The 27,132-nt window shown below is 53.6% G+C and overlaps 10 protein-coding genes across 10 annotated transcripts; 5 read left to right on the top strand and 5 right to left on the bottom strand.

Annotated features, from left to right (window-relative positions):
* Positions 1-3,328: 3,328 nt before the first annotated feature.
* Positions 3,329-4,266, bottom strand: COCSUDRAFT_22144 (presequence translocase-associated protein import motor subunit). Its single transcript, XM_005650359.1, has 3 exons — positions 4,115-4,266; positions 3,860-3,976; positions 3,329-3,772 (listed from the first exon to the last, which is right to left on the bottom strand). The coding sequence occupies exons 1-3, from the start codon at positions 4,115-4,117 to the stop codon at positions 3,560-3,562; spliced, it is 333 nt and encodes a 110-aa protein (XP_005650416.1). The 5' UTR covers positions 4,118-4,266; the 3' UTR covers positions 3,329-3,559.
* A 132-nt stretch (positions 4,267-4,398) lies between these two features.
* Positions 4,399-6,016, top strand: COCSUDRAFT_52602 (hypothetical protein). The gene is made up of 3 exons (XM_005650358.1): positions 4,399-4,612; positions 4,761-4,908; positions 5,034-6,016. Exons 1-3 carry the CDS (start codon positions 4,570-4,572, stop codon positions 5,128-5,130), a joined length of 288 nt encoding a protein of 95 aa, XP_005650415.1. The 5' UTR covers positions 4,399-4,569; the 3' UTR covers positions 5,131-6,016.
* A 172-nt stretch (positions 6,017-6,188) lies between these two features.
* On the top strand, positions 6,189-8,222 carry COCSUDRAFT_64878 (hypothetical protein; the record flags this gene model as incomplete). The annotated part of the gene is made up of 4 exons (XM_005650357.1): positions 6,189-6,634; positions 6,956-7,202; positions 7,544-7,770; positions 8,037-8,222. Exons 1-4 carry the CDS (start codon positions 6,359-6,361, stop codon positions 8,220-8,222), a joined length of 936 nt encoding a protein of 311 aa, XP_005650414.1. The 5' UTR covers positions 6,189-6,358.
* Positions 8,223-9,266: 1,044 nt separating this feature from the next.
* On the bottom strand, positions 9,267-10,446 carry COCSUDRAFT_52601 (hypothetical protein). The gene is made up of 4 exons (XM_005650356.1): positions 10,181-10,446; positions 10,035-10,097; positions 9,832-9,936; positions 9,267-9,584 (listed from the first exon to the last, which is right to left on the bottom strand). The coding sequence occupies exons 1-4, from the start codon at positions 10,253-10,255 to the stop codon at positions 9,462-9,464; spliced, it is 366 nt and encodes a 121-aa protein (XP_005650413.1). The 5' UTR covers positions 10,256-10,446; the 3' UTR covers positions 9,267-9,461.
* A 465-nt stretch (positions 10,447-10,911) lies between these two features.
* On the top strand, positions 10,912-13,110 carry COCSUDRAFT_27483 (DUF1279-domain-containing protein; the record flags this gene model as incomplete). Its single annotated transcript, XM_005650355.1, has 4 exons — positions 10,912-10,965; positions 11,111-11,198; positions 11,327-11,528; positions 11,756-13,110. Coding segments are annotated over 4 exons (559 nt in total), but the record flags the coding sequence as incomplete, so codon positions are not given.
* COCSUDRAFT_83613 (hypothetical protein) lies at positions 12,928-15,565 on the bottom strand (the record flags this gene model as incomplete). The annotated part of the gene is made up of 5 exons (XM_005650725.1): positions 12,928-13,344; positions 13,557-13,835; positions 14,538-14,825; positions 15,072-15,302; positions 15,413-15,565. 5 exons carry the CDS (start codon positions 15,563-15,565, stop codon positions 12,928-12,930), a joined length of 1,368 nt encoding a protein of 455 aa, XP_005650782.1.
* Positions 15,566-16,655: 1,090 nt separating this feature from the next.
* On the bottom strand, positions 16,656-18,525 carry COCSUDRAFT_35432 (PGPD14 protein; the record flags this gene model as incomplete). Its single annotated transcript, XM_005650354.1, has 4 exons — positions 16,656-16,781; positions 17,187-17,477; positions 17,869-18,135; positions 18,403-18,525. The coding sequence occupies 4 exons, from the start codon at positions 18,523-18,525 to the stop codon at positions 16,656-16,658; spliced, it is 807 nt and encodes a 268-aa protein (XP_005650411.1).
* A 1,062-nt stretch (positions 18,526-19,587) lies between these two features.
* COCSUDRAFT_60876 (hypothetical protein) lies at positions 19,588-22,253 on the top strand (the record flags this gene model as incomplete). Its single annotated transcript, XM_005650353.1, has 6 exons — positions 19,588-19,740; positions 20,180-20,348; positions 20,680-20,785; positions 20,929-21,077; positions 21,252-21,417; positions 21,608-22,253. 6 exons carry the CDS (start codon positions 19,588-19,590, stop codon positions 22,251-22,253), a joined length of 1,389 nt encoding a protein of 462 aa, XP_005650410.1.
* A 2,725-nt stretch (positions 22,254-24,978) lies between these two features.
* Positions 24,979-25,730, top strand: COCSUDRAFT_32405 (hypothetical protein). Its single transcript, XM_005650352.1, has one exon. It carries the CDS (start codon positions 25,017-25,019, stop codon positions 25,206-25,208), a length of 192 nt encoding a protein of 63 aa, XP_005650409.1. The 5' UTR covers positions 24,979-25,016; the 3' UTR covers positions 25,209-25,730.
* Positions 25,731-26,027: 297 nt separating this feature from the next.
* On the bottom strand, positions 26,028-26,933 carry COCSUDRAFT_40114 (hypothetical protein; the record flags this gene model as incomplete). Its single annotated transcript, XM_005650351.1, has 1 exon — positions 26,028-26,933. The coding sequence occupies one exon, from the start codon at positions 26,931-26,933 to the stop codon at positions 26,028-26,030; it is 906 nt and encodes a 301-aa protein (XP_005650408.1).
* Between the last annotated feature and the right edge of the window lie 199 nt (positions 26,934-27,132).

The raw sequence follows: 27,132 nt of genomic DNA, 5'->3' as shown, positions 1-27,132 counted from the left end.
ACTTGGCAGACAGCAAGCCATCCACCCAAGCCTGCTCTGCTGCAGATATTCCTCTGACATCAGCGCCGCCTGCCGCCCTGTCAAACAGCGCTGGCAGCCGAGCCTGTTCCCGGAAGTCTGACGGCCGCCAGCTGTCCAGCTTCTGCAGCGTGTAACCTGTGCCATCTTCCTTCGGCAGCAGCGGCAGCCACACATACGTTGCATTCTCCACCTGCGCACCAGCCAAACAACCTCAGGATTTACATGTCCTTCAGGTGTTGTTCAGCTCTCCTGGTGACTACGGGTCCCCCAGATCCGTGATCTTCTAGTCCCGTAGTGACACTCACACAGCCACATATCCGCGGAATCTGGCTGGCAGTTGGGAGCGCTTGATGCTACACTCTGTTCTCAAAGTGCATGCACAGCTGTCCTCCTAAAATAGATCTACCATTCGTCCAGCACCTGGCTAGCCATCACTGATGAGACAGTGCAGTCACCTCAAGGGGTCCCTGTGGCCTGAAGGTGCCATGAAGATTCAAGGCACTTTGAGGCCATCTTCTGGGCATCATCAGGAAGAACAGATTGGGCAATCCCATCTAGACAAGGTATTCTCAGGAATTTTCAATGCCTGCATTGTTATTATTACTACAGGCTTTTCCTGCCAAAAGGCAAGGTACGTCCTGCAGACAAGCTGCAGTTTTGCCTTTGCCTCTTATGCCTTTCAATGCCTGCATAATGCCTTTATACTCGGGAAAATTCAATGAGACCAGTGGGTCCAGCGCACCGAGCCGGGCCCAAGGAAGTTCCAGCGGTCCCCCATGTAGATATACAAGACAGTGCCGTCCGCGAACTCCAGCGGGAACACAAAGCTGGACTGCGAGTTGTACGTTGTGTTGGCGCCCTCGCCCCGAGCCGGCGTCGCCAAATTGCGCCAGGCAACGCCGCGCAGTGAATTGGCAGCCGCGTGGAATAGCATGGGCGGGTTTGGGTTCCAGTAGGTCAGGTGGGAGGCCATCATGTAGTAGCCCTGCCCACTGGGCTTGAATATTGAGGGGCCCTCTCCCTGCACACAGGCAACCCCTCAGAACTCGACCGGAAACTTGACATGCTCATTCTTTCAAGAAAGTTCACAAAAAGTAGCATTGAAATGGTGAAAACAATGCGTTCGCAGCGTGAGCACCATGCTGATTAGAGGATGAGCCACCCTTTGGCTAGGGACGTTTTCCATGCACCGACTACAATGCTGAAAAAGAAAACAGCACGCAAATGAAAAAGCAGCATGCAGACTAGCGCTGGAATGTTTGTGTCCTGTGGGTCTCTGAGCGGGGTGCATGCATGCATGCATGCGCGCACCCTGGGAGCGACAGAGACGAGGCCGGTGGTGTCGGTGTAATTGGGGGTCAGCTGCGAGATGCCCAGGAAGTCATTGTTGATGCTCCTGACCAAGAACGCCGTCCCGTCATCCTCTTGGAAAACTCCCATGTCATAGCTATTCATGCCGTCCGGCTTGAATGCGCGCACCCATGTGTAGGGGCCTGTGATCTCCTTGGCAACCGCCACTCCCACGGATGGGTAGCGGAACCTGGGCGTGTCGGCGTGAAACAACAACACAAATTGGCTGTATGCTGCATTGTACAGGATCTGCGTGGTCCAAGCAGCCGCCTCAGTGTCTTCAGGTGCGATCAGCGAGGCTTGGCGTGTGCCACTACTAAGTCACCGCTCGATGTCACCGTGACAGGACCTTTTGAATTCAAAACTGTCTCAGAGTACAATTGATGTCATAGTTAGAAGCTTGTTACCTTGGGGCGTTCAATGCGGTATGGCGGGTTGACGGGCATGCCGCTCAATGGCTGAGAGCCATTGAAGATCAGGCCTTCCAAAGTCCAGTTTGCAAGATCAGTGCTGGAGTAGAGATTGACGCCCTCTGAGAGAAAATCGCCCAGCATGGGTCGCTTGTAGCTCTCTCCATACCAGTAAAACGTGCCATTTACCCTGATAACGCCTCCCCCATGCGCGTGAACCTGCGTTATTGCCAGGCCAAGCCAATGAGAAGTGCATAGTCAGCCTGGCGTGTGATTGCATCAAAGCTACTGTTTGCATAGCGACCTCAGCCACTGCTATCGTGATTGAATCATTTCATCTCCTGGGAGTGTACCGGTGTTCCATCGGAATCCACTGGAGAGGACCCAGGTACTATCAGGGCGTCCTCTGGTGAGGATGCTGGCGCAGCAGCTTGCAAGACAGTCGGAAGCAGAAAAAGCAACAACAGTGCAGGATCCAACCTTCTGTGTGGCATTTTCACCTGCGTAGCAGCACAGGTAATTACATGACAAAGTGTTCCATTATTGCTAGTGTTGACAGTCACGGTGTCAGTCACGCACTAGTCTCGAATGCACGGCCCCATCCACTGCAAATACAGTACACACGTGTTCCCAGACAATTGGTACCAGATTGTTTCAGACACCGGCCGCAGCTGGATCCAGCGTGCGGTTGCGAGCACGAAAAGCAAATCGTCAGATTGCGTTCGGACACAACCCAGCTACGCTTATGGGCATTACACCACAAACAATACATGAATGAACGGTATGCTGGGGTCTAAGAATCTGTTGGTAGCTCACCTTCAAGTTGAAAAGCATGGTTTCATCATCGGGAAACTGTCTTTGCCCGCAAAACCGCAGTCTTGTCTCCCGCTCGATCTTCTAGTTCGCTGGCTTGGATCAATAGAAAATTATCCTTAGGGATGTCATACGTTTTTCAAGGAAGACGTCGATGTTCGCACTTCTCTCACCACAACGGTAGTGCCCGTGCCCAATTTAACCGAACGGTGGGTGGTTGCTTCAAGTCTGACGTCATCACTTCACAGTCAACAGCTGACTCAGATGATGTTGACATCAACCAGACAGCACTGGGATGCTCAAAAAATTCTTACACTGTCTAGATGCTCGCAATGTGGCATGCAGTATTGGAATAACTTCAACGTGGAAATTTCGTTTTGTTTAAGTGTGGTGTAGACCTTCCCTCCCAGTGGGCGCGCTGCAGCCGAACGTACTCTTAAATTCAAGCTTCAACTTGAAAATCTGCGCAACTTTTGCCCGGCTCAGCCTCCGAGGCAAAATGTCTTTCGGCCTGCTGCTCAGTCTAAATTCTGTCACAGGGAAGCTTCTCCTGCAGCCTGGTGGGCCCCTGGTGTTGCTTAAAATTTTATTCTCACACTAAGCATACAATGCTTTGGCACATTATGCAAGCACTGCGAGGCACATACATGCCAAACATCATCTCAGAAGAAGTACTGTGAGAGGCTCTGTAGAACGCTGTCCCCCTGCAAAACCTCTGCTGATGAAATGTCATGGTTCAAATGCCTCTAACAAGCTCAAGGTACAGTTGAGCAGCTGACAAGGGGAATACGAGACACCAACGGGCGACTGAGTCAGGCGAACCATGCAGCCTGTCTCACTGTTATTCTGCATCACTGAAAGACCTGCACCAGCAGGCACTGTTGCAGCCTCACCCATTCACAGACAGCATTTTTTGCAAAGATCAAGCAATGTTCTGGTGCGACTCTGTCATTCGCCCTCAGTTGTCAGAAGGGCGAAGTCCTCCTCTTGCCCTTGCCAAGCAGGAGATCCTTGGCTTCATTGACCTTCTCTGCCAGGTAGCTGCTGCCCCCCAAGTCAGGGTGGTTTGCCTTCATGATCCGCAGGTGAGCCTCCCTAACCCGGTCCTCGCCTGCACTCTCCCTGGTCCCCAAAATCTGGGCAGCCTCTCGCTTGTTCATCTCTTGCAGGAATCCTCCCTGCACGTTCAGCTGTGGCTGATCAGAAAGTCCTGCATCGTTCAAGCGATCGTGAAGAACACAAGGCTGGAGCAGAGCAGTACGCACCTTGTAAAACTGCCTCATACGTGGAGGAGCATTTCTGAATTTCGTAAATATTTCGATCGCCGCTTTGCCTGCATATGCTGCAGCACCGACTGCTATACCTGCAATGACAGGTGTGGCCTGCGAGGCAGCGCTCAAAAATTGAGGTCGTTCACACTACCAGCTGCAGTCATCTTTAAACTTGCAATCGCTCGCTGCGTGTACAATCCAGTACACCACCACTGCATCAGCAGTACTGTTGGTGAGGTAGAGATATACCATGCAGGATCGCGTGTCAACAGCCCAGGCCAACAAGCTACAGTGAGATCAGCGCCAGGTTAGTCTGTCGATTCGATTTCACCCTCTCTCACTGAAGTGGACACGTCGTTTGAGAACCTCTCCAAGCAAATTTCTAGAATGAACGGCTCAAGCTACGTCTGGGACAAGGGAACTGTTCAGCAACCTGCTAGCTCTTGAGCAGTTTCGTGAAGTTTCGTATTACTCACCGACAACGTAACCCAAAGGTTTGTGCGTTGCTGGAGCCAGAGCAAGAAGAGGAAGCAGGCAAACAACCAAGATATTCAGCGAGCGTATTCAGCAGGATATTCTTCATTGATCATATCAATGGCTGGCTGCATTTCCAATGTGTGAAGTAAATAAGAATCTGAAGTGATCGTGCTGATCTGGGTGTATTATGATTACATCATTGCTATGATTACTCTGACACATGCAGCATGAAGCTTCCTGAGCAGCATGTCTCCCGCAAAGTGGAAGAAGGTACAAATAGTATATTTGTTCCTAGCACTCTGTCATCAACAGTGTTCGATGGACAGGGTGTCACACGTACTACTAGCAGTTAATTCCATTTGACAATAGCTAATTGACTCACAACAACTTTTCATCCCAAAGATTGTTCTGCACGCAGCTTTGCTCTACCGCCTCAAGCAGAAAGCCCTGGAGGAGTGCAAGGAGAGGGCGCAGGCATATGCTGACTGCTGCAGCGGGCGCGTATTCTCAGCAGTGTGGAGCTGCAGGGAAGAGTTCAAGGACCTAAACGTCTGCCTCAGCCAACAGTGAGTCCTGAACTCGGCAGACGCAAAATGCCTCACGGCGCTCTGTGCATGGAAGCACCATATTGCCTGCATGATGCTGTGTCACCTGGTGTTTCCCTTGCTGACATTTCGTGTTGGTGTGGCAGCACAACTCCGCAGGTTCTCAATGAGCTCAAGCGGCGGTGGATGGAAGCTGGGCAGCCTGAGACACCCAAGTGGGACGCACTCTTAAAGAACTTGTAACATTCGGAGAAATTTGGGTGTCAGGTTGTGGTCCCCAGGAAGGAGGAGCGCGAGCTCCATGTCTCCCTTCGTTGCTCGACTGCTGTATATTTTCCTGACGCAATGGGCGCTGTCACTTCTGGCATCATGAGGGCCACCTAAAAACGAGAGTGGGCCTTAAGAAAATTCTATACAGTAGAAGGGCAAGTCTGAGGCCCTACAGTGCCGTGCAGAATTGGCATTGGGTATTGCGCTGGACTGCAGTACTCGGACATGAATTCTTTTGCTGGGCCGTCCATGTCTGCAAGGCCTGGCTGGGGTCTTCCTGACAAACAGTGTTGCTGATGACGCCGAATGGGAATTGCAGGTCTATAAATGATAGTAATTTGGCCAGTAGCCCTAGGCAAGCATTAAACAGCTGTGGAAACTGCTGTGTTGGACAATGAACCCTTCCAGATCAGTCATGACTTGGAAAAGGTTGGAAGTCTGCAGCCACTTACTGAGCAGCATGCATGCGCGGCCATTTGGGGTGGCCCGTGTCCAACACGGGGAGTCCCTGTCAGGTCATGTTTATCTGCCTGGGCCGGGCTTTGGACAAGCAGTCCTGACGAGGCATATATATAGCATGGCAAATTTAAATGGCCGGTACACTATAAGATGCGTTTCAGCAAGTACTAGCACTAGAGGTATTAATACTGGGTGAGGAGTCTTTGGAAATAGAAATTTGACTCGGCCCAGGGCCAGCCCGCCGGTGGCCCAGGGCCGGCATCGCGATGACCGGGCCGCCACTCAGGCTAACCCGTACGGCGGCGCCGCTGCATGCATGTAGCTGCAGCTGCCGTGAAGGTGCCCAGTAGAGACCACAGCTTAATTCTAGCATGGGCATGTAACGGTACTGTACACTAGGAAAAGGACGGAAGGCGACGTTGTGCTTTCCACGCTCTTCTAAGGGCGAAAGTTTCGGTGGGGTTTGAGGAGTTGCTGCGCTACGGGGGAAGTATTCAAGGGATAAAAGGACTCGATCACCACGATTTTCGCCAAAAAGCGATCTGGTCGCAATCGGCCATTTATCCATCGATGTCCTTTTGGCCCAATTTTCTTCGCATTCAAATCTTCTTGAGATCTTTCCCTTCAGCGCCTGTTGTTACAGCCAGGTCTGTGAGTCTGGCCCTGTCCACAGGTGGTTTGCGGGACCGAGGGTGCGCAGATGTAAGAGCCAGGAAGCGAGAACCAAGTCTCTTCTGGCCATATGGGGGCAGCGGCAGACGGTGGCGCCTGCACTGTATCGTCACGAGCGCACCTTCTGACTAGTGAGAAGGCGGCCTGCGGTGGCAAGCAGCCTCCAAGCGAGAACAAACGTCACGTACTGGTTGTCGACGACCTTTTCCTGAACCGCATCGTCCTCGGGAAGCTCCTCGCGAGCTTTGGATTCGTCGTCACTTACTCTAGCGATGGTCAGGAGGCGGTGGAGACGTTCCAGAAGAGGAAAGAGAGCAACGAGGACGGCTTTTTTTGCGTACTGATGGTGAGCCCTACTTTTGCCCGTCAGCAGGAATCCACTTGTGCCCCTTTGTGTTCTGAATATTGAGAGGAGAGTTGCTAGCAACGGAAAGGGGCTGGTCACGCTCGACCCGGGCGGGTGCATTGGAATCCAGCGTATCCCAGCGTATCTGCGCCAGTTCGCAGCGAAGTTCGCTGGGAATGGTGATTGGATCCTTCATCTATGGCCATATAACCCCTTCTCTCCGCATCCAGACGCAAGGCCGCAAGCGGTGGGTCGTAGGACAGCTTTGGCCTAGCTACAAGATCCACTCACGCACGGTCTTCACGTTTGACCGTACTGCAGGACGTGAACATGCCCACGATGGACGGGCTGGTCGCCACCAAACACATCCGCACCATCGAAGCAGCGTCCACCTCGCAGAGCAGCTCGAGCATGGGGCCCACTGACAGCTGCTCCTCTGTAAGCTCAGCAGAAGCTGCGAGCTGCCAGCCCACGCGGCGCGTGCCCATCGTGGGCGTCTCTGCCTGCAGCAGCGCAGACCAGATGAAGAGCAAGGCGTTAGACGGCTTGGAGCTCAACCCTGCCACAGGTGGGGCCTGTTCTTACCCCAACCCCCTCCCTGCTGTGGAGATTCCACACAGGTGCTCGGCAAAGTTAATAAATCCAGAGGAGGAGAGATGCAAATCTCAAGGCAGACGGAGCGCCAGAGGTAACAGGAAGGGCTACCTCGCAAGTGAACATCATGCACCAATAGTACAATGATCCCCCGGCCCAGGAGCACCGACTTGCAAAGGGGCTGGGCGATCTGCATGCATCACAGATTAATCAGCTTTCCACGCACATACTGAGAATTGGGGGCACCCGCCTGTCTGCCTTCCAGTGAATCTACTGCGTTCCAAGTTTAAGAGGGGTTTTGCGGCTGTGGCGCAGAGCGGCCGTGGGCGGCAGTGGGCATGGACCTGTTCATGGAGAAGCCGGTGAACCGCGACAAGCTGCGCGCTATGCTGGCCCTTCTGGAGAGCGACGCTTGGCAGCGCGACAGCAACAGCGCCGCCGACAGCGCTCAGCAGCAGCAGCAGCTGCCCCCGGGCATGAGCTTTGGCGGCAGCCGGCGCTGCAACTCAGTCAGCTCCTTCTCAGGAGGCCTCGACATCAAGGTGCTGCGCTGCTCTTCTGCATGGCCTGTTGCGAGCCCTAACTGCTGAGGATGGAGTGTCAAGCAACATCGTTCGGTGCTCTCAATGCTACAGATGCAGGAAGCTGCAATGCCTTTAGCTGACTTTGTTCGTTGTCTTCTGGGTCTGTGCTTGTCGGGTAGGGCGCGAAAGCCTCAGTCACGCCCCGTGCACAGAAGCGGGATGGGAGCCTGCAAACTGATGATGGCTTGGTGGAAGGCTGACAGGTCTTGTTTGGGGTGTCTCAGGTGAGCAGCCGGCCGGGAGGCGAGCAGGTGACAAAGAGGAGCCTTGGGGCCTGCATGCAGCATGCAGCCGAGGAGCAGTCTGCCAAGCGTGGGAGAGTCACTAGCGGTAGCGGGGCAGTGGAGGCGCTTGCTGCAGCTGCATGTGTAGAGGAGGATCCAGCAGTCCCTGCGGCAGGCGCCTCATAGAATCTGCCCCCCCCCCACATCCCCAGCATTTGTTCCGCACCCCGCAGGGAAGGGGCAGGCCTCGCGGCTTTGTGAGGCGACTTGTCGACGGTGCTAGACCGTGGATTGCACCCCTGTGGGTGCGGCCAATTATTTGAAATACCCAATTATATTCGTTTACAAATCAAGTACCCTTGCAATCGCAGAGAGTGCGCTTGATGCCTGCTAACCAAAACTTGCAGCAGTGGCCTACGCCATTAGGCAGAAAAGCGTTTGCTTCCCGTTCTGTGCTGTCAGCTTGGCCCGAGTTACCTTTGGGCTTGAAATTCTTTGTGTATTGTGCGGACGAGCATGATGTGTGTAGTGAGACCAGTACATCAAGCATGAAAGAAACATGCGGGGCAACTGTGCCAGTAAGCCCGCGTGCCTGTGTGCACCTGCATTCAAATTGTTCAGACTATTGTTTTGGGACTGGAGGCTTCCTCCGATAAGGCTTCAGTGATGATCGTCTTGATGCAGGCTGCATGAACATGTGGGTGTTGTCAGCAGTAAGCGGTCTTGAGGTTGAGGTTTTGAGGTGGCCCTGATGGCGAGTAGTTGATCTGCAAGGCCAAGGCCATTGAGTGCCACATGTATTCCATGCTTGAGGATCTTGTGTCAATGGACATGTGGAGTACAATATTGTTGGGTACGCCTAAGAGCCGCTCAGTTGCTGGCAACACATGGCTCACCACGGTGTTCTAGTGTGCGTTTGCTAAATATATTGACGGTGGCTGCCTACTTAGCTGGTGGAATGCGTGGTTGCCCCTCTATATTGAAGATGTTGAGTTGCTATTGCGACCAGTATTGTATCACCTGTGTAGGTTATTGTCAGGAATGTAACCGATGGATGCCAGTGCTTGTCAGATGTTCACTTAAATCAGCCTCACAGAGTCATGTTTTCAACTGTCTTCCAGAATCAAGCACATGTGTGCGGCAGTTCATTAGGCCTGCTGTCTCCACAGCCGTTCTAGATCTTCTGCTAATCTTTGATCAAAGAGACTCCCGCTAAACTTAGCAATTCCTGTCAACAAGCGTCACGCAGAAGCTTGCAGATCCCACACTAAATTTCTGACTTCTGAAAAAGATACAGGGCATGACATGCCCATGCTGTGGCGCGCCCTTACAGCAGCCAAGACTCGGACCCACTCTCCCCGCCTTGTGCCTTGTCTGATCTACATGTTATCACATCGAACCTGAGAGCTCCCCATCAGGCACGGCTCAGCCAGCCTGGCGCCGGCCTTTCTGCGCGGTGCCCATGGCCTGGACTGTCTTGCCCTTGCCCAGTCCTGGCGCCCCCATCGCCTCCAGCTGGTCCAATGCAAACTCTGCCAGCTCCTGCGTCTGCACCATGCATCCGCCCCTCCAATATTAACCCAGCAGGCAATGCTGATCACTCATACAGCCAAAGTCCATACAATCGATCAATACTGCTCCAGGGCCGCATTGTATCTTGATACTTAAACGCATTGCATGTACACCGCGAGGCTGCCCTACTTGGCTCTTGGCCTTGCGAGTCTTGCACTCTGTCTTGGTGCAGTGTAAGTAGACACTGAAGAACAGAGCGGCTGGCCAAGGGACAGGGGCTCACTGCAGCGGAGGTCTTTGAGGAGAGGCTGAATGCGCGGTCCTCTGGCTTGAATGCCCGCGCCCTTTTCCTCAGGGCATCCTTGGACGAGAGGAATCCGTCAAAGCCCTGTAATTTGGCACCCATCACGCTCAGAGTGCCCTGTCGACGACCCCAAGGCTCTCAAACCAAGCCCTGCTCATTGCACAGCTAGCACACTGCCACACCTTCAGGACAGTGCCGCACTGGGTGTATTCCGCCGAGAGATACTCTGTCTCCATCGAGTAGACCTGCATTTATATGGGAAGTTTGAGTAAGGCACCAGGTCTCTCGACACCGAGAATTGTTCCTTTAGATTGAGACAACAGCCCACCATCTTTTCAGTCTTCAAGAGGTCGGCCTCCAGCTGTTCACTTCGTGCTGCCAGCTGGGCAGCTGCATTAGACATCCTTCCAAGAAATCGCTCAAGCTTGCCCAGTCATGTCCTTTGACTCAACCCTTCCAGGGGACAATCAAATAAAAGATCAGGCCAGCAACAAGGGAGTTGTCGATGAATAATACTTTTATTGTTATAGTAGCAACTGAGCTATGTCATCGCTGTACCAATTTCTTTGTAAAGGTCACGCCGATACTTTTGACTTACCGACCAGCCTTGCGCTCTCGGGATTAGCAGTGTCTAGGGAATCAAGCACAAAAGTCTGAACAGATTGGATCCTTGGATATTCATGCAATGAGAGAACAAGATGTAAGTGCAGGACGGAAGGCTTGCCAGGAACACCGGCTGAGACCAAGCATGCAACTGGCCGACGTGGATTCCAGCTCCCTCATTGCCTCGATCGTTCTCGTGACCATAACAAATGCTTTAAGCGTTAAAGCAGGATTAAGAATTGCCCTCGTGTACGCAACTTATGAATGCGATGTCCTCAGCAATGTGCAGGCACTCTGCTCTTCTAGAGAGGCGATCTCCTCAGACTGTTTCCTGCAGGTAGGCTTTGTCATTCTCAGTTCGTGCAATCGTCAGTTGATTACTATGCAGAGTGTCTATTATAGCTTTCATGTGTCTTCTTGTCCATTATTTAGCTTTGGCAAATGATGAATGCTGTACAGTGGTCAGCATGGCTTGAGGGCACATACACTCCGATGGCTACCCACAGAGAGGTAAACACCTGATCATCTTGTTTTCAATTGATATATGTTCAAAGGCTGCTTTGGACTATTTTGTGGGGAAGGCAGCTGCTCGACCACACATTGTACCAGAAGCCGATATTTGTACCTCACGTTGCGCTTTGCCTGGCCTTACTAGGATCGGACGCTCAACCTCCCATAGACGCACTATTGTGCGTGCTGAGAAGCTGGATGCAGGGACAGAAGCAGAAGATATCACCAAAAAGGTGTGGCAGCCTCTGTTGTACCAGAATATCCTGCAGTTAAGCCAACACAGCAATGAAGGGCTAGCGTGGATGGCAATACAATGATGAACGCAAAGCAGCATGGCTGACTCTGGCAGTGCTACCTGCAGCCCAACCCCAAGGAGACGACAGAGAAGTATGGCCTGGAGGCCGGCCTGTGGCAGGTGTTCACAAACAAGGACCCGGAAACAGGCAAGAGCAAAGGGCAGCAGGCCAAGGACCTGCTCAAGCGATATGGCAGCGCCTACCTCATCACCTCCATCTCCTTTGCCATTGTCTCCTTCGCAGCCTGCTATGCCCTGGTCAGCGCAGGTGGGCTCCCTTTTGCTGACAGACCTCAACAGCTCCCTTGCAAAGTCAGCGCTCTCTGCGTGATAATATTCTTTGCCACTCAGGAAATAGGGACGCTCAGAGTCCCCAGAAATCAGTGCACTCAGGAAATCTAGCAGTGATTGTTTGAGTGATGTTGAGGACCTGGGTACTTAGCAGCTATGAGCTCACTGGAACGTTGTAAAGCGGGGGGCGGTGCTTGCATGCAGGCGTGGATGTGGGCGCGCTGCTTGCCAGGATCGGGATCAATGTGAATGCTACGAATGAAAAGGTGGGCACAGTGGCCCTGGCCTATGCAGCCCACAAGGCGCTGTCTCCTGTGCGCTTCCCACCCACAGTCGCATTGACACCCGTGGTGGCACGGCTGCTTGGGAGGGACAAGGATGGCAGCAATCCCAGCGCCAGCAATGGAACTGGGCAGTAAAGAAATGCAGCATGCAGTGTTGGAGAGTTGAGCTGACAGTAGCAGTGGCAGCAAAAACAGAAAGTGCAGTGCGTGGGCTATCATGCCTATTACCCCATTGCGATGAGAGGAGATTTAAGCAAATCAGCATAGCTTGTATGAGCTTTTCATTCTGCAGTCATGTGTGTGTGGGAACCCTCCTGCAATCATTTCACGTGCACATCGACAAAGACAGCAACGCTGCAGGAAAACCTTTCAGTACGCCCAATGCTACAGAGCCCGAAGCTGCGGTGGTCCAGTGGGCTGTAGCCTGCCCAAATCCAAATCGAAATGTAGAATTTCGGTTTGGGGATTCAGAGCGAAAACAAGCTTAAAGATCGATGAAGAACTTGGGAGTGGATTAAAGTTGATGTAAGGTCCATGTGCGTACCACTCTAGTTGTCTTTTGACCCATGCATATGTATTCCATGCATGTATTCCGTGTGAAGAAAGCAGTATTTAATTTCTTGAACTACCTGTAATAGACTGTCATTCATCAACTGTCCGGAGATCATTTACAACTTGTGTGGCTATGTAAGATCCTGTTAGAGTCCAGCAGCCTTGAAAATGCGCGGCAACACTGAGAGATATATCTAGCTATATAGCTTGTTGACCACCTTGTGCACAGAAGCTCAATCCACCAACAAATTTGTGGCATAAGGTCGAAAATGTACAAAACAATACTTCTGGAACTTGCTGACATGATCCTTGTTCAGTCATGTCAGGGTCGCAATCACTTCTCATGACATACTTCTGTACAAACGTCAACAAGCACTGCAAAGCATGCTGCGCTTCGAGCGCACAGCCTGCATGCTGCGCAGCTTAGATCACGAGCGCTCTGGGCAGCCACCTGTCATCCGGCGCTGGCTATAAATAGAGCTTTGCTAGATTAAAAGGAATCTGAACGCCCAACTTGCCGATGTACCCCGGCCTTCCCTTTCAGCCTGTCAGCCAGGCCTCCACGCGGTTGGCCGCGCGCCGCGCAAAGCTCCCGCCCGCGGCAGTCGTCATGCTCGGCGCCGCAGCCCGGCTGGCCGCCGTGCTCGACAGCGCGAAGATTGACGGCCGGGTAAACGCTTCGATGCCGGCCGGCGGCTGCGTTGGCGTCCGCTTGGCGGCCGCGCCGGTCGGCCCCGAGGGGGTGGTTGCGGCGGCACCGCCGCCCTGCACGCGCGCGCCGCCAGTCGTCTCGGCGGCAGCGGCCGGCGCCGGTGCGGTGCCTGTGTTGTACACGACCGGGACGCGCGCGCGGTCCCGGAAATCGGCCGGCCGCCACTCGTTCTCAAACTGCAGCTCGTAGCCGGCCCCATCGGTGCGCGGCAGCAGCGGCAGCCACACGTAGGTGGCATTCTCCACCTGCAGGGGGCGCACAAAGATCTGACTCAAGCTTGTGCTTTGAAAAACTATGGGTAGCTATTACTGCGCAGTAATAGTCCAGCTTGGCAGCCGCACCGTGCAGTCAGAGCCTGATGAAAACAAAGTCCAGGGCTGATGGAATATGAGCAGTGATCCACGCTTCAGCCCGGCTGCCGGGAGGCAAAGGGGGGGGTTCTGCAGAAGAGGCGCGCCTTGCCAGGGCCGTAAAAGTTCCATCGGTCACCCATGTAGATGTACAGGATGGTGCCGTCTGCGAACTCCAGCGGGAAGACAAAGCTGGACTGTGAGTTGTAGGTGATGTTGGCGCCCTCGCCCCTGGCGGGCTCTGGCAGCTCGGTCCAGGTGGCGTTGTGCAACGAGGGGGCTGACGCATGAAACAGCTGGGGGGGGTTGGGCGCCCAGCCAGTCAAGTGGGAGCCCATCATAAAGTAGCTGCCGGACACCGGCCTGAACACCGCGGGGCCCTCCGCCTGCGCCAAGGCAAATTCACCAAGAATCAGTGCTTCATGCCCTTTCTAAACTCGAACATCTTGAGAGTATTCCCCCTTCTAAGGAGGAATGTACTCCTCTTGCTATGCAACTCCATCAAGGATCATCCACTCAAGCCCCTCACCAATGCTCTAATCTACTGCCTTGCTCATACTAGTAGTAGGTCAAACCGTCCCCCTGTCACAAAGGAGGCAGTTGTGATCGTGGACCCACAAGACCCACAAGGTACCTTTCAAGTGCTGTGATACATGGACAGGCAGAATCTGCTCCGAACACCACGTGATATGTGTCAGGCATGTTGATAAGTGTGACAACGGAGGTAGTCCTTTATCCTGCTGTATGGCGGCTGCAGCCTTTAGTGTCTGCCATGCGTATAACATAAGCCACGCAGTGGTGGTCAGAAGAGGGATACTGTAATAGTCCAAGTAAAACCCGAAATAAATAATTGTTTTTGGCCAAAAACGGTGGATAAATGAGACACTATCTCCCAAAATATAAAACCTATAATATTTTTGAGACCAAATTCGGAGAGCTCTCGACAAGCCCAATCCAATGAAGCATGACCCTGGTGTATTTGAAGTCAGGAAGACTATTTGCTTAGAAATATTTCCTGCACCGCCGAGGGTGTGGGTTCTAAATGACCACTTCAGGTAACGGGTTTGTCACAGCAGCGGCGGCCGCACCTGGGGGGCGGTGGAGGAGATGCCGAGGGTGTCTGTGTAGTCGGGGCTTAGCTGCGAGATGCCCACATACTTGTTCTCTACGCTCCGCACCAGGAATGCTGTCCCGTCATCCTCTTGGAACACGCCCATGTCATAGCTGGCTTTGCCGTCCGGCTGGAAACAGCGCACCCACTCATAGGGGCCCGTGATCTCCTTGGCCACCGCCACTCCCACGGACGGGTAGCCGAACTTAGGCGTGTCCGAGTGGAACAGCAGCACGTAGTTGTTGTACGCCTCGTTGTACAGGATCTGCACATCATTAGGAAGTGCAGTCAGCCCCGCTGCCGCTGCATGAAGGCCAGGGGTGAAGTTGGGCCTTTGAAGAAGTGGGCTGGTTCTGGGCAATGGGTGATTGAAGGTCACTGTGGCCTGCAGCAAGGCGGATGTATTGCGCATGACTGTTGGCAAAGGGAGCTGGCATGGCAACGCGTCACTGTGCAGCTTGCACAGTGCAAGGTGGGAGGCAGTGTGTGCATGCAAGGAGCTGAGCAGCACCTTGGGGCGCTCTATTCTGAAGGGGGCGCTGCCCATGTCGGCGGGCAGGTCCACCATCTGCTGTGTGCCATTGAAGACCAGGCCCACATAGTGCCACGTGGCCATGTCTGTGCTGGAGTACAAATTGACGCCCTCTGACAGAAAATCACCAAGAAGGGGCCTCTTATAGCTCTCCCCAAACCAGTAGAAGGTGTCTTTCACCTTTAGCACGCCTCCGCCATGGGCATGCACCTGATCCAGGGTGAACAGACTATCCGCCATGAGTGTCAATGGGTAGACCTGGGTGCAGAGAATGACATAAATGTCATGGGAGTGACGGCTTGGATGAGGGGAGGTCTCACTGAGTTGCCATCTGCGTCAAGGGGTAGAGTGCCTGGCACTATAAGAGCTTCCTCTGGCAAGGCTGCAGCTGCCAGGGTTACAAGAAGCAGAGCTCCACAAAGTATTGTTGTCCATAGCTGTGGTGCTCCTACGGCTCTGATCAGCTTTCCCATAGTAACACCTGCATCAGGCATCTGCTTCATCTTCTGCGTTGCTGCTTGATAAAGAGGAGGCCTCAATATGGTGTGCATTCATGAATTTAAGTGTGATCAAAGCTATACAGTACTCGCACACCAGCATCGACTGGCACATCCCCTAGTTCGTCACGACACCGATGTGCTGCTCAGACGCCATGGTTCCAGACGTCACACTAGATTCCCAATATTCACAGTTTGGTTTCAACCCCTTCTCTAAACCCCAACATCGTGTCCCCTGAAAGTCATATCCGACGCTCCTACCTTGACCAGATGTCTAGCAGGACAATGCCCGTCGCGCTTAGGAGGCCGCGCGATTGCCTTGTGTCAAGTCCAATTGAATAAAATGCAGTTTAGTGCAGTACAATAGCTGATTGCCAGTGCAACGAGCTCACATTCGGTCTTGACAGAAGAGGTCTGCGATGTGATGGACCACCGACTTTGTTAGCCTGAAGATATTATGTCAAGTTAGGATCAAATTGTAGAAGAAGAAAGAAGCGAGTATTTTAGAGCACTTCAGATTATTGTCCTTGAAATTGGTGGTAAGGATGTCCCAGCAAAGGAGAGCTTGGCTATTTGAAGTGTCCTGTGCAGCCTACTTTGGCACTGTATCACCTGACAAATAGCCTTGCATGTAAGGATGCATCCCCTCAACTTACAAGAATTACCAGCGGTTGGAACAATTGTGATATAGCTCTGCTTTGATATGAGCATACGAATTTCTCTATTATAGCACGGCCGCAGCATTAGGATCAGATCATGATGATCACCAATGTATGATCATCAATGATCATGATGCCCAGCATCCATGGATAATTCACGCATGTGCTTGCGTCCAGCAATTTCCTACACACTGGCACTCAGTCATCCCCAAGCTGGCTATGAAGGACCAGAGTATCCTCGCAATATATTGTACACGTCCTCCTGAATTAATTCGAAGCAAGAAACCTGCAGAGCAAGAGACAAAAGAGCAGGGAGCATGCATGGGTGAAAATATGCCTCTCTAGCTTATCCCAGCACGAAGTCAACGCATTATACAGCACTGCTGGTGAGAAGCAGAGCGCCGCTCTCAAACGGGCCCCGGGGAGTTGGCTGCTGGGGAGGGCCCGTTACGGTCGATGGCCAGGCGGCGAGTGTTGTAGGAGGAGCAGTGCGGGCACTTCAGCCCCAGGATGTGGAATGGCACGTGACCGGCCTGCCATGGCAGCACAGCATACGGTCAGACGTTCCACACGCGCATGACAGCTGTGCAGCAAACATAAAGTCTCATCTGCGCATCAGCCCGACGGGAACGTCCAGCACTTGCACATTACCCTAAGCCAGCTGCCTGTAGTTTCAAAGACTTCTCAGTAAGAGATGCATCGACAGCAGCAGGGGAGGCAGACCAGGTTGCAGTTGTTGCACAGAATAACTTAGCAAGGCGATTGCTTGCCCATCTACAGGACACATTGCAACCAAGGGGAGTGTAAAGAAGGGCCTTGTTGACACTCCCCTTGCTGCACCATATCATATTGATCTTTGTGTCTTAAAGTGGAGCAAAGTTCATCCGATAAGGAACCGCAATCACTCTAGTGGTCCCTGATAAGATCCTGGTGCGCACCTGGTTGCAGTCGTTGCAGAGGATGTGGGCAACCCAGTTGGCGTAGTCGGTGGGCATGGGGGTGTCGGCAACTTCCTGGTCAATGCGGCGCCAGATGGGCGCCAGGTCAGCGTAGGTCTTCATGCAGATGGGGCACAGCAGCTGCCGGTTCTTCTCCATGTCCTTGAGGCACTCGGAATGGATGGTGTGCCCGCACGGCAGCACCGCCGTCGGCCGCACGCTGTCAAACAGGTACTCGAAGCACACCGGGCAGTTCTGCCGCATGCTGTTCTCCACACACACGTGGTTCCCCTGCGCACAATTTCTGCGCTAAATTTGGTTGCCTAAGTTGTCTGCAGGTATTTCAATGTCATGGTAAGCACTGACTCTGAGATCAGGCGGTGGATCAGACCTGGTTGGCTAAAAGCGGTAGAAAATGATAGTCAATAGCACGTCCGCCCAAGATGTCTCACCAATGAGCCGCTGCATTCTTCATGAATACTCCAGCACCCCAAACTGACAATGGCCTTTACAACGAGTTTTCAAGTCTGTCAAGGAGAAATGCAATTTGGTGTATCAGGAGCTGTACAGCAGGGAGGATTCATGGAATGGCAGTGTGAAGCCCCTCTGGAGGACTGCATTCCTCTCAAACTTATGACAGGGTAAAGAGTCAAGGAAGAGTCCAGGAAGGGCAGGACGGCACCTGCAGGGAGTTGGCGTAGCAGCAGCCGCAGGTGTTGCAGTGGAAGAAGTTGGAGGCGCCGCCAACACGGCAGATGCCGCAGGCCTCGCAGTGGAACTGCTGCTTGTGCAGGTCGTCATCAAAGAAGCAGCACTTGAGGCAGGAGTAGGCGCCGAACTCGCAGCCGCACCCGGCGCACAGTGACGCCACTGGCTGCCGCAGGTCGCACAGCGCGCACACCAGGCTGCGCACCGTCGTCCTGTCCAGCTCGTGGCGCTTGCTTGGATCCTGCACACAACGCACCCACTCTTAGTGCGTCATATTTGCCATGAGCAGCCTTGAAGATAGCCCATGACAAGGCCCTGAAGCTAAAATGCCTTGCAGATGGCCATCAGCCAAACGGCCTGGGCAGATCATTGCTGCATGCTAATTACAACCTGCCTGGGACCGGGCTCTCTACATCATTTCTCATACTGGGTCCAGGATACTGGTTGTTGGCGGTCTTGATAAAAAAGGGAGGTTGTAAGGAGCGTGCGAGGGTGGGTGGCGCCTCACCCACTCGTTGGTGGTTTTAGCCTCGTTGTGGCAGTGGCGGCACCAGAAGACCTCGCCGCAGCAGGGGGCGACCATTTGGCAGCGCCGCCGGTAGTGCTTGCAGCCATGATCCCCCAGGCCCATGTTGCGCTGCTTGCGCTCTGATGCCTCCACCAGAGCCTGCTGCTCCTCAGGGCTCTGCTGCCCTGAGCTGCCCTGCTGGTTCGCCTCTCCTGAGGCTGCGGCCGCTGCCGCCTCCCCGCAGCAGGACGGGTCAGGGGATGTGTCTGGCATGGCTGCTGAGCTTGGGGGCCCACAGCTGGCCTCTCCCTGCTGAATGCAAAGGGGCAACCCCTCGTCACGGCTCTATTCTCTATACCCGGGTCAGCACACTTATTGAGGCTTCGGGGAAGCAGTGTGCAAGAGCAGGATCTGCCTGTAGCAGCTCACATCACTAGTGAGTTCCAGTAATAGCAGGGTTTGTGCCATGACCACACTGACGTGGCAGGCGATCGGCACATCAGATGCAGTGAGAAAACAAGCAATGGATATGTGATCATCGTCCAGCATCGCATTAGATCAATCACTGCAAGTATATGAGGGATGTCAGGAGGACTGAAAAATTTTCGCTGACCGATCTCAACCGTAGCTGAAGGTGTTGGACAGCCTTGAGGATTGATCATTGACAACATCTGACGTCTGAGGCAGCAATGTATTATCCTGACCGGACAGAAGTGACCTCGGAAGCGACAAACCTCTTGGACCGCGGTTATAGTTCCTGCCTCAGATTGTGCCGCACTGGCATTTGTCATGCTCGTTTTTCGTCTAATATTGCTTAAATTTTATTGCGTTTTTGGGATGTCATCTCCTTGCGCTATACATCTCTGCGTTTTAAACTTTCATCACCCTGGATAAGATGCACTGACGCGTAAGCCAAACAGGCCAAGGGTTACTCCTCGTTGCAAGTTCCCAGTCTGAACAAAATCACTCGATTGTGTGCGACGAGCTCTAGAGATCTCATCGATTTCCATGTGCATCAAGGGCAGGTGCAAGCACGTGCGCCATGTGCAAATAAATTTGGGCATGATTTCAAGTTTTGCGTGTAACTCTGCCGAACAAAGGTGGTAACAATAGATATAAACCTGTCGACATGTGTAGCGAGTCTTAAGGTGCCAACCATAGTTCTTTGTGAAAAGGGTTGTACCGATGGGTGACGGTGTATTGGAAGCTGCGCGCTGGATCCTGGAGGATGTCGCTGAACAGAGCGACGAGAATTCAGATCAGGCCAGCATGGCATGGCTGAAAAATGCGCCGTTGAAAGCACTGTCTCCTTCCAGGTTTGGGACATGCCTTGTGCAGGTAGCCAATATGTGTCATGATCTTTATCTAAATGTTTCATCAGATGCTGCTTCCCTTCCTGAAATTCAAAAAATTGCTGCATGCAGCTTGCAGCTCTGCCTGGGAGCTTTAACGAGGCTTGCAGTAGTGCAGCTTGGCACCGCCAGTGGGCCCTCCAGCAGTAGACCCATACTCCAGCATGCAGTAGCTCCTCCAGATCACATTACAGCTCTTTGCTGGGCCTGCTTTGGCGAACCTCAAACGGCCAGGTGATGATTGAGTCATTCACACCTGTCCTACAAGTAGAACACCAGGTATGCCTGCTGTAATAGCAACAAGAGTCTCAATCAAGGCAGGAAAGATGCTTGTGCGCAGGTGCAAAGAAAGTTACATCCTCGTAGGGACCGCGACAGGGCACCTGCAAGTGCACTCAGACTCTGGTGTTCTTCTGCACCGGCAGCGCTTGCACACATCTGCTGTCACATCCCTGCGCATGCGAGTTGCAGGCATGCATGTCAGCGCTGATGATGCCGCAGAGGACGTCACTGTCTGCTTTGAGGACGCAGCTGCATGTTTCTCTTCCATAGAGGTCAGCTGTGGATCCACATGGGAGTTCAAGAGAACCCTCAGTGACCTTGGACTTCCCTCCTACATCTCCACTTTCTGCATGGTTCGAGCTGACAACATCCCTGTCCTTTTCGAATGGCTTATGCCTGCAGTACACTGATCAGGTCTTTTTGTGCATGCAGCTGCGCAGCCTTGTATATATTCGCAAGGAAGTGGGCCCCTCAAATCGATGGCCAACACTGAGTTTCAACAAATGGGACACCTCACGATCAGCTGGTGCGATCAAAGGATGGAGCTGCAAACTGGTTGAACAGTATTGGCATGCGGTAATGTGTCGTTGCAGAGTACACGGATTGTCATCAGCAGCTGACACTTTGGCTTGTCTGCTGTCAGGTCCTCGAAGTGATGCGCTCTGCCTCGGCTCCAAGTTTCCTGGCCTGTACTCAGTCATGACGAGCAGGGACACCAACCCTTCCCTTCTGCTGCTGACAGTGGGCAGGTGCAGTCCCCATCATGCATGAATTCTGAATTGACACATTGGTCCCTTGCCTTTAAACTATGCCAGAGCACCTCCCTGTCCTTTCAATGTTCTTTTTCTCATCAATCCCATGCTAGATGGAGATAAGGCGTAGTACTTTGCAGGCTGCCCCCCATCGCATCCTTCGAGGTTAAGGAGCATGCCGCACAGGGGACTCTGGCGCTGTTCTCTGACATGGCAAGCACTGCAGTGTCTGGCATGGCTGGCCTGGCGAAAGCTGCCATTGTTGGCAGGGACGATGGGTATCGAGCAGGTGCAAATTATCCTCATGTGCTCAATTTGTGCACTTCCATTCACCTGTTAGTATTGCTTGCTGTTGTACGACACTCCTCATATTGTTCATATTGCAGGAAGGCCTACCTTGAGCTGTGCTCATGAGTGAGCTGAAAGCTGCATGACTGACCACGGCATTTTTGTGAGCGCTCAGGCCTGCGCAAGTGGCTGAGGGGTAGAGGGGAGTCTCACAGTTCTGAAGCCCCTAGTTCTCCTATGACACCCACAGATGATGTCCCCCAGGCAGCAGAGCCCGCCACACTCTGGCGCTCATTCAAGGATGATGCACGCCACATCACATCCCTCACCCCTGCACCAAGGTACTTGCTTTTCTTGATCAGCAATTTTAAAAGCTCTTGATGCCCTCAAGTCTAGTTGTGTTCATGAAAATCGCTCCCTTCATGGTGCAGCGCAGGCTGCCAAACTGACAGAGATTGGCAAAGATCAAAGACTGGCATGTTGCATGTGCTAAAAACCAGATAGAAAGCGCTGACCACATCTGTTGTGCAGGGGCTCGTTTGCAGCGGTCACAGACAACCTGGGCAGAGTGCTGCTCATTGACACAGCCACAGCAGCCATTCTGCAAGTCTTCAAGGGCTACAGAGATGCGCAGTGTGCATGGTTGTGCCTGCAACTGCCAGCAAGGCCAGTGGATGCGCATGCCAGTGCTGCCACTGCCAGCACTGCATGCCAGCAATCAGTCACTGCTGACACCAGCAATGCGCAGCCGCTGCACGAGGCACACTTGAATGACCATCATGAGGGCCCAGCCAGAACAGATGGAAGGCAACCTGCGGGTATGGGAGCAGCCAGCAGTGCATCGGTGAACAGAGCATCAGAGAGGCGTGCTGCAGGGCCACCAGGCAGCAGTGACAGGGGAGCAAGCGAGCAGCTGCTTCTGGCCGTGCATGCTCCCAAACGCGGCGCAGTGGAAGTCTGGGAGATGACGCATGCCACCAGAGTGTGTAGCATCAAAATAGGCCCGGACTGCTGCATGCTCTCAACTGCCCCCGTGTTTGGCCGAGGGCAGCAGCAGCATCACAGGGAACACGTGCATGTGGAGCGCTCCAACCAGTGCTGGATGCTGGACTGCCAGAAGGGCCACCTGTGGAGCCTTGAGGAAGCAGTGATCGCTGTTTCCAATTGTAACCCATAGAGACTCTAACATCAGCATGCAGACATGAATCGTACTCTGATGAGTGTAAGCTTCGTCTGCTCTGAGTTATGATGTACAAGAGATGTGTGTATTTCCAGCTATGAATATTGATGTTGCTGGCTAGATCTGGAAACAGACAACATATTCTGAAACGTCACGAATGCACAGTATGAACGCATGCTTAAACAATTCGAATTGAATGCGAACGGCACCGGCAACAGTTGTGCAGAATGAGGTGTGTAGTGTAGATGGAAAGTTGCAGAAAGTTGCAGTCATTATTACTTCTTGAAGTCCTTTGGATCAATGGAAGGAAGGAAGGAAGGAAGATTACATCACTCCAGCCGCCTAGGGCTGATTGGATGAACTGGCAGCATCCAAATAATCAAAACAATCCATCACAAAATGTGCAACACCAACAATGTCCAACTGCCACATGAATTGCTGCATCGTCACAATGGCTGCACCAAACAGCCCAGGATATCTGTCCCGAACAGATTGCAAGGCAGGGCACTCAAACACAAGGTGGCGCTCATCCCCAATAACCTGCTGGGCACAACGCATGCACAAACGCTGGGGCCGGGGAATCCTTGCCCAGCGGCCCGAGACATTGGGCAGACTATGACAACCCATCCTGAACTTCAACAGTATACGCAAGCAACGGGCACTCAAAGGCTGCTGTAAGAGCTGGCAAGGGTGGCGCACACAAGCTGGCCTAGCAAACCATCTGTGATATGTACACAAGGTGGCATTGCTGGACGGGCAGGTCCTAGGGCAAATGTCAATGTCATCCCAAACCTGCAGTGCTTGCGCATCTAGCAGCTGCATCACAGCATCAACTTCCACAGGAACAAGGGTGTCAAACCGAATAACAAACTCATACCCAATCCGGCGCAAGCCCCGCATGAAGGCCCAAGCCCAATTCTTAACAGTACGGGTTATGGCATCCCAACAATCATCAAGGGCCACTTGCCTGTGAAAATTATTTGCAGGCAAGGCAGCCAAATTGTTCCAGAACTTGATAATGCGCCGCCACCACACACAATCAAGGGTCTGCTGATTCAACTCCTTAAGCAAGATGGCACCATGCACAGAGGTGGGGACGCCAGCAATGTCTCTCAGAATTTTCAGGTGAGAGGAGGCCAAGGCAGCCCGGCCCCGCCGGCTGTCGCCACCAGGAAGGCTGCGCAGGCCCCACACCTCACAACCGTAGGAGGCAGTCGGCGGCACACATGCATCATATAGGCGCAACAACAGGCCAGCTGACATGCTGCAATGCAACTTCCCATATTGCTGCCTGAGCTGTGCCCACGCACCCCACATGTTCCTGTGAAGCTTGCCAAAGGTGAGATTAATGCCTTGGGCACCATCAAAAAGGGCACCCAGGTACTCAAACTGCTGAACCCAATGTAAAGGCGCACCACCACAAAGCCATTGAAAAGGTCCTGGCAAACTTGAAGAGAAAACCACAATCTTTGTTTTGTCAACACTGATGACCATTCCCGTTTGTTCACAAAACTCAGCAGCTGCATCAATCAAGCGTTGCAAATGAGCAGGTGTGGTGGCGAGCAAAGCAAAGTCATCGGCATAGCCTAGATCTGGTACACAACTGCCAGGACGCAACTGCGGGCCAACCCCAGGGCACCTCTGCAGCAAGTGCCTGTGCAGGCCATCTGCAAACAAGCCAAACAGCGTTGGGCTAAGGGGGCAACCCTGCTTCAATCCTGTCTCAGAGGGCAAACTAGGACCCTTCCTGCTCCCAATCTTAATGGCAACCGTAGAATTGGCATACAAAGACTGAATGGCAGAGAGCAGGCGGCCATCAATGCCCAGGCGACGCAGACTCTCCCAGAGCAACACCCGATTCACTCTGTCATAAGCACCCTTCAGATCAAGAAAGCAACAATACAAGGGCTGCTTAGCATGGTTTTGCCGGTCGATAAAATGCTGCAAGGTGAATAGCTGGTGGGCCGTAGACAGTTTTGGCCTAAAGCCAGCCTGTGTGGCTGCACGCAATCCAGCCCCCTCTGTGTACTTCAGAATACGAGAATTCAATATGCCAGCATACAAGCGCATGATGGGCTCAGTAACGGCAATGGGTCTATAATTGAGCATGTCAAGCTTGCTGCCTTTCTTGTGCACAGGGGTGATCAGGCTACCATTCACAGAGGGTGGCACTTGCCCAGCCACAAATGCAGAGTTCAGCACAGCCACCAAAGCAGGCGCCAGGACATTTTCCGGAGGAGGCATGCCTGGCGCCCGCTCATCTTTTGCATACCGAAACAGCTCAGCTGGTAAACCTTGCACTCCGGTGGCACGACCATTGTGTAAACTTTTGAGCCCAGCAAGCACCTCCCCAAGAGAGATGGGTGCATTGAGAGCATCAACATGGGCAACAGGAGCACTGGGCTGGACAGGGAAAGACAAGTGGGGCAGCTCAGCAATGAGTGGCAACTGCAAGTTTGCAACCCGCTTGAGATAGCCAGCCCACAATTGCACTGGCTTGAGCTGCTCAGGTATATCAGACTGCTGAGACTTGAGCCGCTTCCAGAAGGCTCGGGGGTCACTGTGCAAATCATCAAGCAGGCGGCGCAGTTGTGCGAGCCGGTGAGCGCGCCGTTTGTGGCGGACGGTGTTGTGGTAGGCACGCTCCAGCGCGCGCACTTCGGCTGGATCGCCCCCGCACCGCGCGCGGGCGCGGACGTCCCGTTTAAGCTGGCGGCACTCCGAATCGAAGAAGGGCGCGTCGGCACGCGCCTTGCGCTGATGGCGCCCGGTGCGGGCCGGCATGCTGTTCGCGGCTGCGGCCTCCCGGATCCCCGCCTCCAGGGTCTGAAAGGCTGCATCAAGTTCCCCAGCCACAGCATGGCCTGTGCAGGCGTCAAGACTTGCACTGGCAACATTGCGCAAAGCAGCAGCATACGCATTCCTAGCACTGGGCTGCCATTTCACTCGTGACAATGGCGCCCCAATACATGGTAAGGGAACACTGGCAGCCACATTCACTTGCAACGTCATCTCAATAGGATGATGATCAGAGTCTTTTCTACCAGTATTCACAACAAGATGAGAAATCAAGGGGAGCGCATCAGCGGAAACGAGAACATGATCAGGTCTAGTTGCCTGAGTATGGGTTCTGGCCTTAAAGGTAGGCACTGCTTCAAGGTCTCCTAGCACTCTGCCAGAGCATATGAGCATGTCAGTTTCCTTGCAAAAATCTAACAGGCGCAGCCCATGAGCATTGACACCTTCATCAGTGCAGCCTCGAGTATTGCTGTCATCAGCGTCGGGCAAATTTGACACACGAGCATTGAAGTCTCCTGCCAGGATCACATTGCCCTGAGCACGAGCGGCAACAACTTCTGCACATAAGCCCGTAAATCGACTGGTCAGGTCCACAGTCTGCAATTGCCGGGAACCCGCTGGAGGCACATAGCTGGAGCCAATCAGCAGCGGTGTAGAGTCCCCCTCAAACTGCACTTTCACCCATAAGGCACTGTCAGTGTCTGACACCCAGTCTTGTGCGTGGTAATCACGGTGCTTCCGAACCGCAACAACAATGCCTTCACCCGCCTTGCCCTCTTCACTAGCAGCCGTGAAAGTCACAGAGTGGTGAGGCAAGATCGAGTCATCCCAGGTCAAGCAACGGGCCTCAGTCAGAAGTACAATATCGAACTGGTCAAGATAGGCTGCCGTGTCCCACAAGGATATTTTGCTAGCATGTAAGCCATTGACATTCCAGGACAATATACGCAGCGATAGGCGGCTGGAGACTTCCTAGCGGCGCACTGCTTCGGCGTAGGAGTCGGCGCGGCCGGGGGAGGAAGGCGCGGCCTGAGAGGGCCCGGCAGTGGCAGCACCCGGGGCGGCAGCGGCGCCCGGCGCGGCAGCCGGGGGAGGCCCAGGCACAGGCATGTGCTCACGCACGCGGTCGCCCTCCCGGACGAAGAGGCGCTCCTCGCGCCAGAAGGGCTGCTTGCCGGCTGTCTTCAGGGCGACATAGTGTGGGCGCATGCTGACGCGGATGCGCTGCTGCTGCGGGGTGAGGTCGGGATCCAGGAAAATCTGGCGCTGGCGCAGGGCTTTGCTGTGCTTGAGGGCAGCGTGCTTGGCTGCCACGCCGCTGAAGCTGATGAGCACGGGGCGCGGCTTGGTGAGCGTGGCGCTGGGGGCACCGAGGCGGCGAGCTTCGCTGACAACAGCAGGGGGGCCGCTGTTGCTGTCAAACAGCGCTGCCACGCGGGCTGAGACATTCTCTGTGTTGTCCTCTGCCAGACCATGGCAGATCAGGTTGGCACTCCTGGCTTGGCGGGCCTGAGACTCCACCACAGACTCCAGATGGTGCACTTTGTTCACCACTGCTTCATCGTTGGAGGCGGCTCTGGTCTGCGTGTCCTTGGCCAGCTCAGCGCGCAGGAGAGGCAGCAGCTCTGCCTTCAGCTCAGCCACCACCTCATCCTTCAGCTCGGTTTTCAGCTCTGCCTTGAGCTCTGCCTTCAGCTGAGGGAAGAGGGCCCCAAATTTCTCGTCCAGCTTACTGTCAAGCTTGCTTTCCAGGCCGTGGATCATAGACTCGACCTTTGCAAGAAGGAGATCGTGGAGGGGCGGCTCCATCTCCTCATCTGACTGCCCTGGGCTGCCCTGCGCTGGGCGCTTCGACTGACTTCTGGTTCCCTGACTCATCGCAGCAAGATCGCAGATCAAGAAAGCTAGAAGGAAGAAGGGAAGGGCCAAAATCCCTGAATGGTAGGGTGTTTATGTCAATAATGATAGGGTTCCACATTCTTCAAAACGATGACAGCTGCTCTTTTTCACAGATTGCACATGATAAATTGTTGAGCTGAAAGGCCGCCGAATTCTTAGACTCTCTTTTCCTTGATCT

Source organism: Coccomyxa subellipsoidea, assembly GCF_000258705.1.
Source record: "Coccomyxa subellipsoidea C-169, whole genome shotgun sequence".
NCBI lineage: Eukaryota > Viridiplantae > Chlorophyta > Trebouxiophyceae > Coccomyxaceae > Coccomyxa > Coccomyxa subellipsoidea.
The sequence above is the reverse complement of the archived record's forward strand: the minus strand, read 5'-3'. Positions and strand labels throughout refer to the sequence as shown.